At 38.3% G+C, this 17,470-nt stretch overlaps 1 protein-coding gene across 19 annotated transcripts in view; it reads right to left on the reverse strand.

The window, feature by feature from the left end:
- TENT4A (terminal nucleotidyltransferase 4A) overlaps positions 1-17,470 on the reverse strand; it is a 79,336-nt gene that overhangs the window by 21,558 nt on the left and 40,308 nt on the right. For 12 of the 19 annotated variants that reach the window (XR_003257900.1, XR_003257898.1, XR_003257893.1 and 9 more), the window contains exon 11: positions 7,949-8,107. The exons of 3 other annotated variants lie outside the window; for them this stretch is intronic. Coding sequence is in view for 3 of the 16 variants with exons in the window: in XM_026091966.1 (XP_025947751.1) it covers positions 7,949-8,107 (159 nt within the window). In the remaining 13 variants the exon portion in view is untranslated. Of the gene's footprint in view, positions 1-7,948; positions 8,108-8,151; positions 8,615-15,752; positions 15,856-17,470 lie in introns of those variants that run through there. 4 more of the 19 variants (XM_026091968.1, XR_003257905.1, XR_003257904.1 and 1 more) reach the window with 4 other exon arrangements.

Below are 17,470 nucleotides of genomic sequence, written 5' to 3' on the forward strand. Positions count from 1 at the left end.
ACAAAAAACAAACCCCCCCAAAACAAAAAAATATCCCCCCAAAACAAAAAACTTCTTGACCTTTACCCGAAAATAGCAGAAACCTGATGGAAATTGGAATACCAGGAAATGACTTGCTTAAGCAGTCCAAGTTTTACTTCTAAAATACTGGCAAATTTACTATACAAAATTCTTGCACTCAAAGACTGACATTATTCAAAAAATAAGAATTTACATGTAGCCAAAAATAAGGCACCTACACTTTGAAATAATGCAAATAAGTATCAAAAATAGAGTTGCAGTCCAAACCAAGGTTTAATATTTCTCTGCCTGTTAGTTCTAAAAGAAGGAAGAAAACAGAGAAATGTTAGCAATGAAAACAAAGTATCAGTATTCTTAACTTTAAAAGAAAAGAAGATATACATACACAAGGCTCAAAAATAATTAGTAAGTGAGGACCTAGGCAGYTAAAGAAAAAGTTCAGAAAAGGAATAAGTCAGTTTAGACAGGATACATACTTATTATATTGTTAACACTACAGGATTAGTGGCCATGATTAAACCCAGTCTGCAGTTCACAGGAATTGTAATCACTCAAGCTTGTATACTTCAAAATCATTCCAAGTAAAATATTAGTGTAATATTTTGAAGACCTTTACTACACCATTAATATTGCCAGGATTCCCTGAAAAACACAATGCACATCCTCACAACATATTTCACTTGGAGTTCCTTTCAGTTTCTCACCATATTTCCTACTTGTCCATTTTAGACCGCTACTAAAAAAGAAAAAAAAAACTTCATTTTGAGGATTGACATTCATTTCCCATTTCCTGCGCATGTAAATATTAGAAATATACTAAAAAAACCACATCTTGTATGCAGGTAAAAAATAGCTTCTTGTTCCTCATGAAATACATTCACTGTTTTTCAAAGAAACAACAGGCAATGGCCTAAGCAACTTTTTAGAAAGGAATATATGGACTAGTCATTACAACACATGGTATCAAATATTAGAAGATGGTTCAAGCTAGCCTCAATACTTTAAAGCCAGTTAACTGAATCCTATACAATACTTTTAGTGGCTACCTAAACATATTCTTACCCTAGTAAGTTTTAGATGTGATTCATATTTTTAACCTGAAGTACAAGAGCAGCAAATTAAGTTGTTAGTCCAAAGTTATTTAGAAATGGAGATCTGGAAGGAAAAAAGTCCCAAGTGACATGGATATCAAACAGGCATTTCCCCTCCTTTTGGGCCTACTAGCTAATTTCAACTGAAATGAATAGGGTTGTGAGTCTTGAACACCTTTTATAAAAGCAGGAGCTAATCTAATTTCTGCTCCCATTAAAGGGGAAAACAGGCATTTGCGTAACTAGCTCAGCGAACAACAGCAAAGAACAAACATGAAGATCAGAAGCACATGAACAGGAAAAGTTTCAGATGTTTCCTATCTTCAAACAGTAGAGAACCAAAAGAATCAAAGCCACAAGGGAGCAGGTTACAGTGGTCCTTCATAGCCTTACTATGTGCATTAGCACTGTCAGTAGCCTGTAAAAACAAGGAAAGCTTTTGGTTTTCTTCACATTTAGCAATAGATTAGGTAGCTATTAGTCAGACCAGTTCAACAATAAACTGGTATTTGAGAGACCAAAGAGCCTAGCCCCCAGAATGAGTGATCAGTTTAAATTGAGACCACTGTCATAACTTGAAGACTTTTTTCCTTTTTAAGTCACAGGGGTAGTTCAAGAAAGTTGAATCTGACACATGAAAAACCCTAGTTGATGTTGTGACTGACCAAGTTTCAAAAAAACAGGGGATGAGCCAGAACTACCAGAAGAGGACTCTCATACTGCAGCTTTGCTGCTATTGTTATGTAGACCATTAAGTGGCTTTATCTGAATACTTGTCATTAAGGAGAGCAGGAGATGGTAGATTTTCTAGCATAAAATGTTGACAGTTTTAGGCCTTTAGACAAAAATAACTACCATTTCAGCTAGCAGTCCCAAAACATTGCCAAGTGATGAGCTGACATCAGTACAGTACATGTGAAGCAGCTAGAGGAAACACACATGCAGATACTCAATCTCAGTTTGAGAGCAACAATCTTTTATTGCAATGACATTGAAAGATAAAGGTGTGCTATGCAAACAAAAGAACAGATATTACTTGCAAGTTTCCATAATTCTATTGCATTTGTTTTTTCCTCATAGAAACAACTATTCAGACCGTTTCAAGCAGGTAGTCTTTCCTGAAACTCAAAAAAACCTCAAGAAGCAACCACTGAAGTGCTTAAAGACTTTCATAGCATCATACCAGCATCTATGTTGGAAGGGACATCTGGAGCCCAACTTTAGAGCAGGGCCCTAAATTAGGTTATCCTGGGTTTAGTCCAGCTGAATGAGTTTTCTATGCAAGGAAGGATAACACCAGAAAAAGATTGTGTATATAAATACATGAAAATTTGATTAAGATGACATAGTTTGAGTACTGTTTTCAGTTGAACTGCCTATGAAACTCAGGTGCATTTCTAACCCTTTTCCTTCTCTCCATTCTTTAGGAAAGAAGAAATGTAATCCTTTTTTTTTTTTTTTTCCCCTGAAAACTGTACCAGAAAAGAGAAGCAATAGCTAGAAAGGAAATACAAAATTCAGCTGCTTCTCTCAATTTTGCATGCACTAAATCATAAACTGAATGATGTTCTGTCATTTACAAGATGGGAGCCTGACATTTAGAATTGAAACTGCTTCCAAAGTACATCGTAGCACCATCCTCCTTCCTTTGTCTAAGGAAACACAAGGACACTGAAAAAGTATTCCACTCTAAATGAAAAAGGACTCTAAATAAAGAATAAGAAAAATGCACTTTGGCTGACTGAAGAAACTTCCAGTACCCAGAGAGCTTAATACTACCTTTGAAGGAACAAGTCAGGCCACTTCTCAATTGAAGTTAACATACTAAAAATTCTGATGCATCACATCTTTCCAAAGGAGTTTAGTTTATTTGTACATCTGAATAGTTGAGGACACCTGCATTCTCAGAAATATTTGGTAAAATGGACTAGAGATCAGGCTTAGCATGAATTAAAACATACTTTCAAAGTGAACATCACTTAACTGCATGCAGACCTCTAAAAGTTTTTTTTGACTCAAGCCCCTGACCTACTGTGGGATTTTAATTGATTTCCAATGAAACTAGCTTTTGAGGAGTCATTTCAGAGATGCTAGCAGTATCAGCACTACCAGTGGGACAAAGCAACACTATTACTGTTGATCTGGTAAGAGTAAGCTCTGAAGCAAAGTATTTTAGCCAGTGAAGCACCAGTAAAGTAATATAAACAAGCGGTTAGTGCCTTATATTGCCAGACACAAAAAGCTGAAAAACAAACTACAACACTGACATTGAGGTTTCATTTTCCAGCTGTCTTGTGTTTCACAAGTGAGCTTGTGAATGCGGCCATGAAGTTTTGAATCACCATATCCAGGATCACACACCACTCATCTACAGTGATATCTCCACTACAGTTTTTCTTGGTCAGAATGAACCTCCTACAAGCCAGTATGGCACAAGGACTGGAACTCATTATTTCTAGATACTTTTGACTCAAAAGACACAGGGCTGGGGAAAAACTCGCAAACTGAAAAGTAAAGTGCTCTTCTGACCTAGACAACATGAGGTTTTTCCTTTCTTGAAGGGTGACTTTTCAAGTGAGCACAATCCAAGGAAGAATAAACTGAACAGAACATATTCCACCCCAAAAAGACAAGTAGGAAACTAGGCCCTTATCTTCCTGGGAAGCGAGCAAGGGATTTCCCCCTACCCTCTGTTCACCTGAACATGCATATTAATATTTGTTTTTCTGCTTATTCCAGTGGACAGCACTGGTTCATAAACTGTTCTCCCAAGTGTAATTCTGAACTGCTCATCAACAAGATAGAAGAATGATTACAATGGAAAAATGATGATTATCCTGAAAAGCATATAAACCTGTATCAGGAGTTAAACTAGTCCCTGAACTACCCGGAAATTCTCCAATTATGCAGTACATAAAGCTGGTAATCACTCTAGTGCTTTCCAAAGGGAAAGCATTAGAAAGCTCTAATGGCAGAGAACTTGCCTAGAAGGCTGCCAACTGGTTCAAAATACAAAGCTACTGTTCTTGACATTGGCCTTTCTTGCTACTGAAGGTAGTACTGGTGAGCCAGGTAGTTTCTAAAGAAGCCAAAGCTAACTGAGTGGGAGAAAGTTGCAAGGGTCAAAGGCTGAAGACACCAAGCAAACAAAAGAATCCCTTTCAAAGACTTAGTGAATAGCAAAGAACACCTCCTGTTAAGAAAGAGGCTTGCACATGTTCAAGCCTATCAGGATGGAAATCCTTTCAGCTACTAATGTGCCCTTTAAAAATTATAAACTAATTTGGTCTTAGTTACATCAGCTGCAAGAGAAAAGCTATCAACCCAATCTAGCCCCATCATGCTCCAGAAAGTTACATGCAAAAAGGAGATATTTACAGTATTCTGAGTGGAATGATTTTTAATTTCCCACTTTTGACTTGGTTGGTCACAATCCTCAAAGAGAACATTTCTACTTCAGCAGACAGAAGCCTTTGGTTAATTCAATGTAAAAAAAATAGTCATCCTAATAGTCATCCTAACAGTCATCCTAAACTGTTGATAAGCAAATGCAAGAAATTCCTTAAATTTAACACAAGTCCAGAGGGCACACCTGCATAAAGCAAAAGCCCCCCAAATTTCCCAATTTTAAACACAAGCTTTATACAAACTAAGAGAACAGTTAAGAAGCCTTGGAAAGTACAGCCAAGTAACAAAGCCAGAAAAGTGCTACCAAACAGTTTTTCAAGACTCCAGATTTCAGCCAAGATCCAGGATTCATCCAACACGTTGCCCCTTCACAACTGAGGCAAAAAACTCTGGATGCCAATTTGTACCAAAAACTGCATGCCTGAAAACTGGATTCTGTTTTTGTGTAATTTTGATGAAGTGAAGCCGCACGGCACCTTTACAGAAAAGCAAAGTAGTTAAGGAAAAATACAAGCCTGCTGCTTAGCTTGTACTTTAGATGAAGTTTTGCCTTACAATAGCTCTCCAATTTTATTTTAAACCTAGAAAAGCTTCAGAAGTTTCAGGATGTACACTGGGGTGTGAATATTCCATTACAGACACTAAAATGGCAGTAAGTCATTCTATTAGTTTCTCACTAATACAGAAATTCCCTGCTCTGTTCAGAGAGGCTCTTTTTGTTTGGTACGATTCAACAATAGGGGAGGGCTAGGTCAAGGAAAGAAATCAGTGCAGTAATTTGGAAATAAAAAATAAAAAGGCATACTTTGCGATACAGGGGTGGGGGCTTGCAGAGGGAATAGCAAGGGAGAGCATATGATGAACAGCTTTCAAAAAATGGTGCACCTTCTATGTTAATCTCCCTGTAACAAAATACTGGAATGCCAGTGGTAGGCAGGGAGACAGTAAACTTGGTCTAAATGAAAGAGGGGGTGAAAAACATTTCTGTGAAGTGCCTAAAATAAACACTTGTGTACTATCTGTGAAGAACGTGCATCAAGCTATAACATGCCATAACTCAATGCTGGTATTACTGAATATAGAAAAAAGCTTTTCAAATGCAATCTCTTAATTATAAATCTAAAGGTTTACGTTTAAAACACCATGTTTTTAATTTGCAAGTAGTGTTAATTATAGTCTCTAGACATAAGTCAAACTCACAAGGAGAATGAAAAGCATTCCCCTACATGCCAGGCTCAGGGTTGTGATCAGAGGCATGAAGTCCAGCTGGAGACCAGTCAATACTGGTGTTACCCTAGGGGTCAATACCAGGATCAATTTTCATTATGGCCTGGATGATGGGAGAGTGGCCCTCAGCAAGTACAAAACTGGGAGGAGTGCCTGATACACAGGATGGTTTTGCTGTCTTTCAGAGGAACCATGACAGGCCAGAGAAATGGGCAGAGAGGATCCTCATGAAGTTCAAAGGTAAATGCAAAGTCCTGCACCTCAGATGGAATATCCCTATGCACCAATACAGGCTGGGGACTGACCAGCTGGAAAGTAGCTTGGCAGAGAAGGACCTGGGGGTCCTAGTGGACAATAAGTTAACATGAGCCAGCAATGTGCCCTCGTGGCAAAGGCCGGCAGACAGCATCCTGGGTTGCATTAGAAAGAGTGTCACCAGCAGGTAAAGGGAAATGATCCTTCCCCTCTGACTCAGCACAGGTGAGGCCACATCCAGAGTACTGTGTCCAGTTCGGGGCTCCCCTGTACAAAAAGAGAGACACGGACATACTGGAACGAATCCAGCAAAGGGCCACAAAGATGACAAAGGGACTGGAGCATCTCTCATACAAGGACAGACAGAGCTGGGATTGTTCAGCCTTCAGAGGGGAAGGCTCATGGGGGAGTCTTATCAGTGTGCATAAATACACAATGGGAGGGTGTAAAGAACACAGAACCAGACTTCTCAGTGGTGCCTAGTGGAAGGGCAAGAAACAACGGGCATAACTGAAATATAGAAAATTCTGTTTAAAAGAAAGAAACTTTCTGCAAGTGTGATCAAATACTGGAACAGGTTGCCCAGAACAATTGCAGTCTTCAGCCTTGGAGATATTTTAAATACAACCAGACAAGGCCCTGAGCAACAGGGTCTAGTTGACCCTGCTTTGAACAGAAGGGTCAGACTAGAATGACCTCCAGAGATCCTTTCCAACCTCAACTATTCTGTAACTCTGAAATATTTGAACAATCTCAAAGCAGAAACTGAAGCAAACACATCTTTTATCATGTACAAAATGTCAAGAAACTGCTGAATCAGACCAAAAGGATAAGGACATTAAATTAGAAACACCCTGGCCCTAGAATCCCAAGAATTATGATAGAGGGACTGACAGAATAAAGAGGAAAATATTTCAAGAACCTGACCAAAATTAGCTTTGAAAGAAGCCAGTTCACTATTTCCTGATATCATAGGCAACCTACAACTACCCACAACTTGCACAAAAGCTCACATGGGACAGCTCAGCTTTCACTAATTGTTTAATCATCAAATCTTGGGAGCATTTTCCTGGAGATGCTGATGTCAAGAACGCCTGAATCTTAGGTCCCCAATAAGTGAGACAAAGCTTAACAAGAACAATGTTAAAAGCTCAAGTCTTTGCCTTGCTCAGGGACACATACTATCACCTGAAATTCATTTCACCTCACTTAACAATAATCTTTACCTTTCTCACCCAAATAGTACTGAGTCTGTAAGAGAAACAGAGGATTTTCTTTCCTCATCTACTGTAACACATGCATTAGATAAAATACTGCAGACTAGTTACGCAACATACAGCCTCCCTGCACGTTCACCCCCAGTACATTTTAAGCATACACTTATTAATATTTGGGTAAAATTATTGGAAACTTTTTTCTATTCTCTAAAGTGCATTACAGAAGATTACAAGTATAGTCAGATCTGTTCTAGTAATTCAAAACCAAGACTACTAAATAAGCCTAGATAAGTCAGTCTATTTTTTCAGATTTAAACACTAGTTTACAGACAAACCACCTAGGTGAAGTTTCTATTTTAAGAACAGAAAGTTAAAGAGCCTAAAAATCTGTAGATATCCCACTGGATTAAGCACCAGAAATGTCAAATACTACTTAAGGAGCAAGATGTTTGACACTCTCCCTTTGACTTATTCTTAGGTGTCAGTGTGGTGTGGAAGGGCTCACATATCCCGAAATGTTTCTCAAACACTGAACCATTTCCCACCCCCTCTCCTACCCACACTTCTGATACAGCAGATAAGTACTTTTATGGTTGCATGAAATTCAGTGCATGCTATATGAAGGTTGACCTTCGGAGGTTTCTAGACTGACAGCACAGCGCAAGTGATCTACACTTCTGATTTGATCATTTTCTCATCAAAAAGTTGCTCCATTTAGTTGGCTCATACCTGATTACTGGCGGCCATTATCAAGGTTCTCGTAGGCGCAGATTGGGGTTTACCACTTGGCATAGGCAATGCGGGTGGTAAACTGGACATAAGCTGAGACGGTGCTTGCAGACTGAACTGGTAAACATTAGAAGTTGTGCAAGATGGTGTATCAGAATCCTTTTGGCAGAGAAAAAGGGGAAAAGAAAAGCAACTTTACAGAAAGTATAGTATATACACACTATGCATTTGAAAATGCACCCAAATACAACTCATGTGAATACTGTAGAGTTTAATTTTTTTTTTTCCAATGGTAAAAAATAAAATACAAGACAAAACTAAGTTTATTTCACACATCTAGTAAAAATTTAATTGAACCTGCATCAAGGAGACAATTTAAACAGGCCTATGACGATCACAGATCAGTTTCCAGTCAGCAGAAACTAAAGCCAAGTACATAAAATTATTTCTCTACCAAATCAGAATTAAAAGGTGGGAACTAAGTGTGGAGAAAAAAGGAGCAACAGCAACACTGTTAGCTATATAAGGACTAGACTTTTAGGTATCATAGTAGTATCAGTCCTCTGAACAGTGCTCTGGATTGTACTTATCTGTACACCAAAGTTACTCACTGTAATTGTTAGTCTTCTCCCATTCTACCCAGCAACAGCAAAGTTAGGGCTCCACCTACCAAGAAACAAGGAGATGGTCTGCCAGTCAAGACAAGTATATAAGCACCAATTACCCACTTCCCTGCTAGTTAAGACTTCTGTTCTTATCACTTTATATTGGAAACATGAGTGATAATTCATCGGGGGGAGCAAGAACAATGTAGGATTACAGAAAGAAGTTCTGTAATGGAATTCATATTATGAATTTGCTTTCCATATTCCTCCTCCCAGCCTGGAGGCAACAGCAATTAGAGATGCATCAGAAGCAGCAAGTCACACTGGTGATGTTAACACTGCAGTGCATGGAGCACTTAACAGAATAAACAAGGAGGCAAGCACAGATCCAAGGGTTTACAGAAGTTATCGAAGTCTAAAAGCACCCAACTGACTGCTTCAATTCTTAGATGTACAATTCTTTAAGCCAAAATAGTTGCAAAGCAAGTTATAGACTTTTAAAACAGCTTTGAACACAGACCTTGTAGAAATAAACTTATTTTTAAACCATAATAAAATGGCAACAGAAAGGTAGGTTTCTCTACATTTTACAGCTGCTTCCCCCCCCTTCCTCCTTAATTCTAAAATAATTTAAACTTGAAATTAATGAAGAAAAAAAAACAAAAAAAACCCTTATTCTCTATCAAAACCTATCCCAAGCTTTTTTCCCCATTCCTATCTGTCTGCCTCAAGAAAGAGCAAGAGATGGGGCTTGGCCAACAGATTTAAGACAGACCAGCCCACCAGCTACTGGTAGTTCAAGAGTTACCAAATTAAAACATATTTTGGCTCAGGTCAGTGATCTTTACTGTTAAGCAGTCACTGAAATAGTCTACTGCTCTCTCTTTAAAGATTAATTGCCTGGAAGCAAAAACTCTTCACTCAAATCAAGCAAACTTTAATGAATGGAAACAAAATATTTTAAAGCGTTTTTCTTGGGCAAGGAGAAGACTGTTTAAGAAAGATTGACTGAACAGCCTAAGCAATGAATCACTGGGAAGTAAAACTTCCATTCCAACCGAAGTGAATTCCCACAACAGAAACAACCCTCAGAATAAGCCCATCAATTCTAAAATGTTTATTTCTTTATACGCCCATATAAACTTGTGCTCACTAAAAAAAAAGTTAGAGAATGAAAGGCAAAAAAGGAGCACCTCCTACCCCCTCTCAACTAGTGGGAAGAGTTACAGTATACCTTTGTGAAGCAGTTTCAGATATTTGCAGCAAGAATTCACTAAAGACAGACCATACTGATAACAGAAAACAAACTATGCAGGACTTTAAGTTATTTACCAGATAAAATGTTTATTGTTATAAATGTTCTATGAGCAACTACATACTGTAGCAGTGATCAAACAACTACGCTCAGTTGTAGGCACATGCAAAGCAGCCTACTCGGATGAGATAGCAATCTTCTCCTTTGCCTCGTCCTACAATATTAGCAGCTGAAAAAGACTAAGGTCTCTATGAAGATGGAAACTGCTACATTCTAATATTCATTAGGTGGTAGAAGTCAGATACAGGCAAGAGCCTAGTTCTAAGACTAGATTTCTTTAGACAGTATTGGTCATGCAATTGTAAGAAAAGTTACAAAACAGAGGATGAAATAAAGTTAGGCAGTCATCTGAAGAGATGACTTGAGAGCATGCTCATAGTAACCATAAGCAGACAAATGGGAAGGAAAAGGAGACCTTAATGTCTATCTAAACCAGCACATTACCTTCTATGATGCAACCTTCAGAAATCTGACCGAACAATAGTTTTAGTCTTCCCCCTCAATCAAAAATCCCCCCCCCCTTTTTTTTTTGCTTAGATAGGATTAGACCCATTGAAGATTCACATAGCTACCCAGATAAAACACTTCCCATTTAAGATTTCTAAGCTCTCTGTGCAGCAAAAAGTCAACTGCTTAGGTCATGGTGGCAGATGGGAAAGGGATTCACACAGCTTTACTGAGACTAAATAAACCTCAGTACAAGGAATCTTGTGTTGCTTCATTATAATTTTGCAATAGGTATGTTCAGCTTCTTTTGCCTCAATGCTGATTTCCTGAGGCATGTCTCAAAGTATCCCTCTTTAGAGGTGATCCTGGACTTGCTAACGGGATTACTGTATGAACCCCTTTCTTAAGGACAGCAGTACCTTTCTTCCTCAAAGATTAACCTCAGTGATCAGAAAACTGAGTCTAACCTAAACAGGGATTTTCAGATGGGCTGCCTACTCTGAGGGATTAAATCCTGCTTGGTCTTCTGTACAGAACTAAGTGCCATGTGCAATCTTGAAACACCACACAAGCTCAGAAGAACTACCAAATCTCTAACTATCCTAGAAGTCAGTTTTCAGAAATCAAACACAGCAATAAAATGCAAATTTCTTGCTCACGTAGATTTTTTTCCTCAAGAACAAACTGCAGAGGTGTTGGCAGAAAGTTTCGTATTGTTTCTATTCTCCAACCTTCTCCCACTAATCACACAACTAGTTTTCTTTCCAACAACATACAGGAGCTAGAAGTTGTTAGAGAACAGTCGTCGCTTCAATAAAAGCTCTGTTCTATTTTTTGAAAGTAAAGAACTGAAAATAGTGAGAAAATTTGTGCTTACAGTTAACACTTTCCAGCATATAGAATTTTTCACATTCTCTTCTCAATGTGTGATAACATCACAGCTACTAGACTGATCTAATAACTAGCTACTGCCAGTCTTACCACTTTTGCCTTTTTTCCCACTCTTGCCTCCTCTGTTGTACCAGTGGTAGCATCTGACATTGTGATAAGCTAATTCATGGAACTAAACAGAAACAGCAATCCCTTTTTTGTCAGTTAACTTCAGAATCAGCTTACCATACATAGGGTTAGATGAACATCAGTAGAGAAAAGCAGGAGCAGAATCATTCCTAGCAAGAATATCTAATAGGATTGGCTTAGGAGGAGTGTAAAACCACAGCTCTTAGACAGTAACAAGAAAACTTTGGACATTTCCTAGAAGTTCAGGGACATGCACAGGAGTAGAACTTCAGTGCATACTCCCACATGAATGGTTTTAGCTCAGGGAATTTAACTCTGCTTGACAAATCCACATTCTTCCAAGGCAATTTTGTGGATTCCACACGCTCACCCCATTTCATTTACATCAGTTTGTATCATTTTCCTTTTTGGTAGGTGGAACCATGACTTTAATAATTAGTGTAGCAGAGCAGAAAGGAGACGAACAAAATTTGTGTGGCAGGTCACAGGATAGTAAATTTGATAGGCATCAATACAATTGCACCATTTCCATTTGCCAGCTTATAAACACAAAAGTCTTGAATAATATGTAGTTGGTCGGGTTTTTGTGCCTGAAAGTAAATTGCTTTTACAAAAGAAAAATACCTTGGTCATTGTGCTTACAGGAAGAGACAAAAAATAAGAGTTAAGTGAAACAGATATAGGATAAGCAAGCAGGCAGGCTGAAAAGTATCCATCCTCCAGAAGTATTAATGTTTGTTTTACAGAAAGACAACTAAAAAGGTAATCTAATTAGCATCTATGACAATTTAGTACAAGCAAAGTGCCCCTTCAACATCACCACATTATTTTCCACCAGGCCTAACCATGGGCTTTTAGTTGTTGTTTTTAATCAATACTCACTGTATTTTAGATAAAACATCTTAAATTAAAAAWATATATATATATCCAGGAAGTGTTTCTTTTCAAATCTCTTCCGTTACCCCTAAAACTTTCACTTCACGGGGGTTTAGATTGACCTGTACTGTTGAGAGTATTGCAACATTTCAAGTTGTACAATTAAAATGTTTTTCAAATTCAGTACTAAATTACAGGATTCCTTATTATGCAAGCTGAACACATACCATATCAAAACAATATAAGCATTCACTTTAGGTTTTCTTCCATCCTAAAATGGCTTAAACACTCTTTTGGGGGGTGGATGTGTTAATCTTAAGATATGGCAAAAACAGAACTAGCAAATGGCATCAGAAAGTACTGACCTCAGTTTTGGTGGGGGAGTAGCATATGCTTCTCTTTACCTCACTGACAGCACAGTAATCAAATCTAACTTTACTTGCTGATTCACACATTCCCTCTATACCCTCTTCTGTTTAGAACCACTGGTTATTAAATAAAATGTCTATAATTTTGGGTTCTAAATTTTGTCTCCTATAGCTTTGTAGAAATGTACTCCTATTTCAAGTGAATATAATAATAAACTGCTCATACAGCTGATTGAGACAGAAAAACTGAAGGGGAGCATGAGAATACAAAACAGTACACAATGAGAAAATAGGGGTTAAAATAACAAAAACAAGATGTGGGACTATATGGTGATAAAGGAAAATAAATAGGCAAGAGTAGCCCTGAAAAAATCTGTTCCCCTCTGATCCAGCAAAGGTGTGAGCAATCTGCATAACAAAAATAGAGAAAAGAAATAAGTTTTAAAGGATTTGGGGATTAAATTATTAAATACCCCAAAACAGAAGTCAAGCACTTTTTTCCCCCGGTAGTTTCAGATTTGTGTTCAGGATTGCCCATAGCTTTATTTGGAGACAATCTGGCTGCAAGTTAGCCCTTGCATCTTTCATTAAAGACTACAGTTTGAGAGTTCTACTTTTTACAGCACTTGCCTCCCTTGGTTGTTCAGGGATGGGAAAGGAGAATAAGATACAGAAGCTGCATTCATGTTCTAGATAAAGATGGATGATTAGCCATCCATACACATTTTGAATGGTTACTTTGGTTAGGACATGTGAATATTCAGACAAGTGAAAAGAAAGGTAGACAAGCTTATCTGTGTAGCTCTTGCTATCAGACTGTCTCCGAGAATTTTGTTGTGCCATTCCCCCCCCCAACATATTTTAATCTGGAATTGTAAAAATTAATTGTAGTCATTAAACAGATTTAACAAAATTACAAGAGCAGCTGTTAAAGCAATTGTTCTGAAACGTTGTCAGTGTCCGTCCTCTACTGCAGATAAGCACATGCCTTACACTTGCAAATTTAATCCCTTAAAAAGCAACATTTATCAGAACAGGATGTGTCATACACTCCCCACTGTGCATGGGGAAATACAAGAGCTTTACTAATAAGCCAAAATTCACAATCTTTGGCTAATCAGAATAAAGGGCAGACTGTAATAACTACAATAAACGCTATGTCGAGTTCAAGTATTAGGCCACAATTACTGCAGAGCAAGTAACTGTTTCAAAAGTCAATGCGGATCTCATATGCTATCAGCAGGATGATAAGAATAAAGAGTGCCCATTTTTAACCAGTCATATTTATATACCACACTCAATATTAGCACCCAATCTAAGTACTGAGTACCTAATACTTGAAGAAAGTGGAGGATGACTTGTTCCATGAAACACTTAAAGTACTGGTAGAGATATCCCCTAACTGACAGAAGTAGTATGGTAAGCAGATCAAGTAGTGACATTCTGACAAAACCTTTCATAAAGCCTGAACAGCAATAGCTATAGCTAAAAATTAAGAATGGTCTGAAAGAACACACTGTAAATATTAATAAAGTTAGACAGAGGGAAGGTTTCTTTTGTGTTCTTCCCCAAATTAATCTACACAAGCAGTACTCTGACATGACTGTATGGTCCTGAGAATTCAAAATCCTTCTTGAAGTAGTTTTGCCATAGAAGCCCAGCAAAGAAAATTATCACCAGAAAGACTGAGGTAAGAAGTAGTATGAAATTTCTGAAACCCAAACTTCGAACAGACAACTTTGACTTTCTGTGCTGGACTGGATCTCTGAGGTTATGTATGCATAGATCTCAAAAAAACCTTTAAAACTTTATGAAGAACTGCATTAGTAACTGCATTAGTAACTGATATGCAGCTACCATTGTCATGTAATATGCTAAGCTTCATTTGGCACAACAGCAGCAAAATTGCAGAACATATTTAGCAGCAAGAATTATACCAGACCAAAACAAAACTAGAAAAAAAAAAAAACACCACACACACACATCCATAATTGTTTTTACTTGGCAGAGATCGTTTATCAGGCACTTGCTTCTCCGGCACTACTCTAGGATTTCCCGAGCTAATAAAAAGCAGTCCTCCACAATGCTTAAGCAGCCAGAAATCCAGGTCATCAGTTGCACAGTGCAGGTCCTGGATGAAAAAACACCCAGGAAAAAAGTAATCCTCGGAGGGATTTGGWCTTTGCTTAGGTTCTTGGCCTGACATCTGCAACTAGCCACAAATGAGAGCCGAGGGTGAACATAGCTCACTTCATCTGGTTTCAGATTCCCATAGCAATCCCTAAACTAAGAAGGTTAAAATGAGGTCCCTTATGTTCTATGAGGGGAACAGTTTGACTCCTGCCCCTGTAGAACAAAACGCTCACATACTTTGAATTGTCCTTGACGGCAAAGATATTTATCAAGCATCTTCCACAAAGGAAGAACTATGTACAGTCAGCAACATTATCCACTCCAGTATTTGTTGGATCACTGACAACTGTGAGAATGTGTAGTATTTTTCAGCAAAGTGAACCAGTAACCTGCTTGGTCACTTACCCATGAGCATGAGTGAGTGGAGAACACATGCTGCCTTTTTGTTAGGGCAGCATATGGCATTTTAAATACCTGCACAGCAGAATACTGCACTGAGAAAAGATATACTGCAAAGATTGGTTTGGTAGTTACAGATTGGAGAGAAATTTATGTGCAGTTAGGTATGTTCTTGTAACCAGATTCCTTGTATCCATAAGTCCATTCCCAATATGTTCCTCAGTTTGCTCCTGATGAGTCCATCACTAATACTTATGGTGATGCAAATATAGTTCTTCATGGAGCTGAGGCAACAAGATGAGAACTTTAGTACTCAGTATTTTGCAAGGAAGTAAATTAAAAGTATCACTGAGATAGTGAGAGCTCTGTAGTGATGCGTACAGATTAGTAAGACAAATCCACAAACTGAGCAGCTGTTATCACACTAATGTGACAGATGTCAGAAAACAGATTCTTCTATTACAAGCAGTCTTTGCCATGAAATTCACTGGACCTTACAAAAAAACTTTTGTGACAGATTTTGCAGTTTGATAGGACACCTATCATGAAAAACAGCAGAACAGTTTCTTCAGTCAGCCAGTGCTATCATAAGGCTTTTTGTAAATAGCTTTGCCGTCTTGGAAAAATCCATAAAACAATACCTTTTGTACAAATTGTGATTCAGTCTCATTAGATACCATTTTTTGTTTTGAGCTGTGTAGACAGTGGCCCAGAAGTACATCCTCCTGCAAACTAGTTCTGGACCTGCAGAGATGGAAGCAAACGTCCACCTAAATCCAAGGCAATGCACTGAGGAAAAGCATATACATCTAGAGTAAGTGAGGAGAGAGGGAATGCCATCCTTGAAGGAAGCAATTCTCTTGTTCCTCTGTGGTACACAAGACTGCATCTTAGAAAGGTTACCATGAGTAGGTTCCTGAAGGAAGAAAAGCAGTAGCAGGAACAAAGGAAAAAAAAAATCAGGGTAGTTACCTGGAAGCTGTTGTATCCCTACGCTATTTTTCTGAATATGTACACATACAGAAGTTGAGACTGACTGATTTCTAAATATTAGAGCTGGTTTATGCCAATCCAACCTCCAGAAAAACCTGCTCTTTTTTTGGTCTATTCTGACATCCATTCCTCTGTTGCTGAAACAGATCTATAATCACTGCTATCTCAGAATTGCCCATAAATCCAAGACATTGAGAGCCTTGTCTATTCAGCTGCTGAACCATATTTATGGAATATAAGGCAAAATCTGTAATGCTAAATGACCTTCAAGGAAGCAAACCCTTAAAAAGAAACATACAGCATACTGCATTACAACCAATAGCTCTAAACTGCATGAACTACAGGTTTTACTAAAGGATCTCTGTGAGTAAGATCCCTGCTTTGATAGCGCTTGGATACTTAATTGCCAACATCTTATCCAGGACACACTGGGCAGTATATGCAAGGTCTCCCAGATTTACTGCCAGTGTACAGTGATGTCAGAACATAGGTACCTCTGTGCTAGAGCAGATGGCTGGAATATTCAACTGCCATGAGACACTAAAGTTGAGAGAGGCAATCTGCCCAACTGAGCCACAGGCAGCCAAGTCTGTCTCCCTCAGCATACATTCTAAAAAGTTGATTTCCATTATATTGGCAGACAGGTCCTGCTAAGGTGATGGTGCAGCTGATCACTCCATTACCAGTCAAACTGTCACTGAATAGAAAAGCAAATACTCCTTGTTGTATCAGAAGGACTTTATAGGGTATCTTGTAGTTGATATACAAGAATAGTTATCCTGCATGAATGCAGGATATATCTCCAGAAAGAGTGTTTTGATGCAGACCTTGTGGCTAGGGTAATTATGCTGACATCACAGGATGGAAATTTTTTTGTTAAAAAAAAATCTTTATACTGGTAAGGGATCAAACTGTCAGTCTAGAATCTTCTTTCACTGTCTCCTGCTTTTGCGAACTGTAACTTCCTTTCAAACTTCAATGTCATAGAATTCAGAAGATTTACCTTCAAATGAACACGGAATCATTCGTGAAGAACAATCCTTCCACAAGCTCAGAGCTAACACTAAATACTCCTCTACACTGATGAGTTGCACTGTATTCCCTTGTTCTGAAACTGGTACTGAAGTTCACTGCAAGTCTGCTTGCAAGAAAGATGCTAACACAACATTTATCACCAGAAGTCTTGGGACAAATACCAACTGTCACACATGATAAATGTTCCCTTGCTGGAATTTGGGCATAGTATTATCCCAGATCATGCTGTGGATAGCCTCCTCATCTCCAGCAGGATATGTTTCTCTCTTCCTCAATCAGATACAGCTCAGGACTGTTCAATCAGAGTTTGTTCAGCCTCACATATACAAAT

Source organism: Apteryx rowi, unplaced genomic scaffold (assembly GCF_003343035.1).
Source record: "Apteryx rowi isolate R43461 unplaced genomic scaffold, aptRow1 scaffold_933, whole genome shotgun sequence".
Classification (NCBI taxonomy): domain Eukaryota; kingdom Metazoa; phylum Chordata; class Aves; order Apterygiformes; family Apterygidae; genus Apteryx; species Apteryx rowi.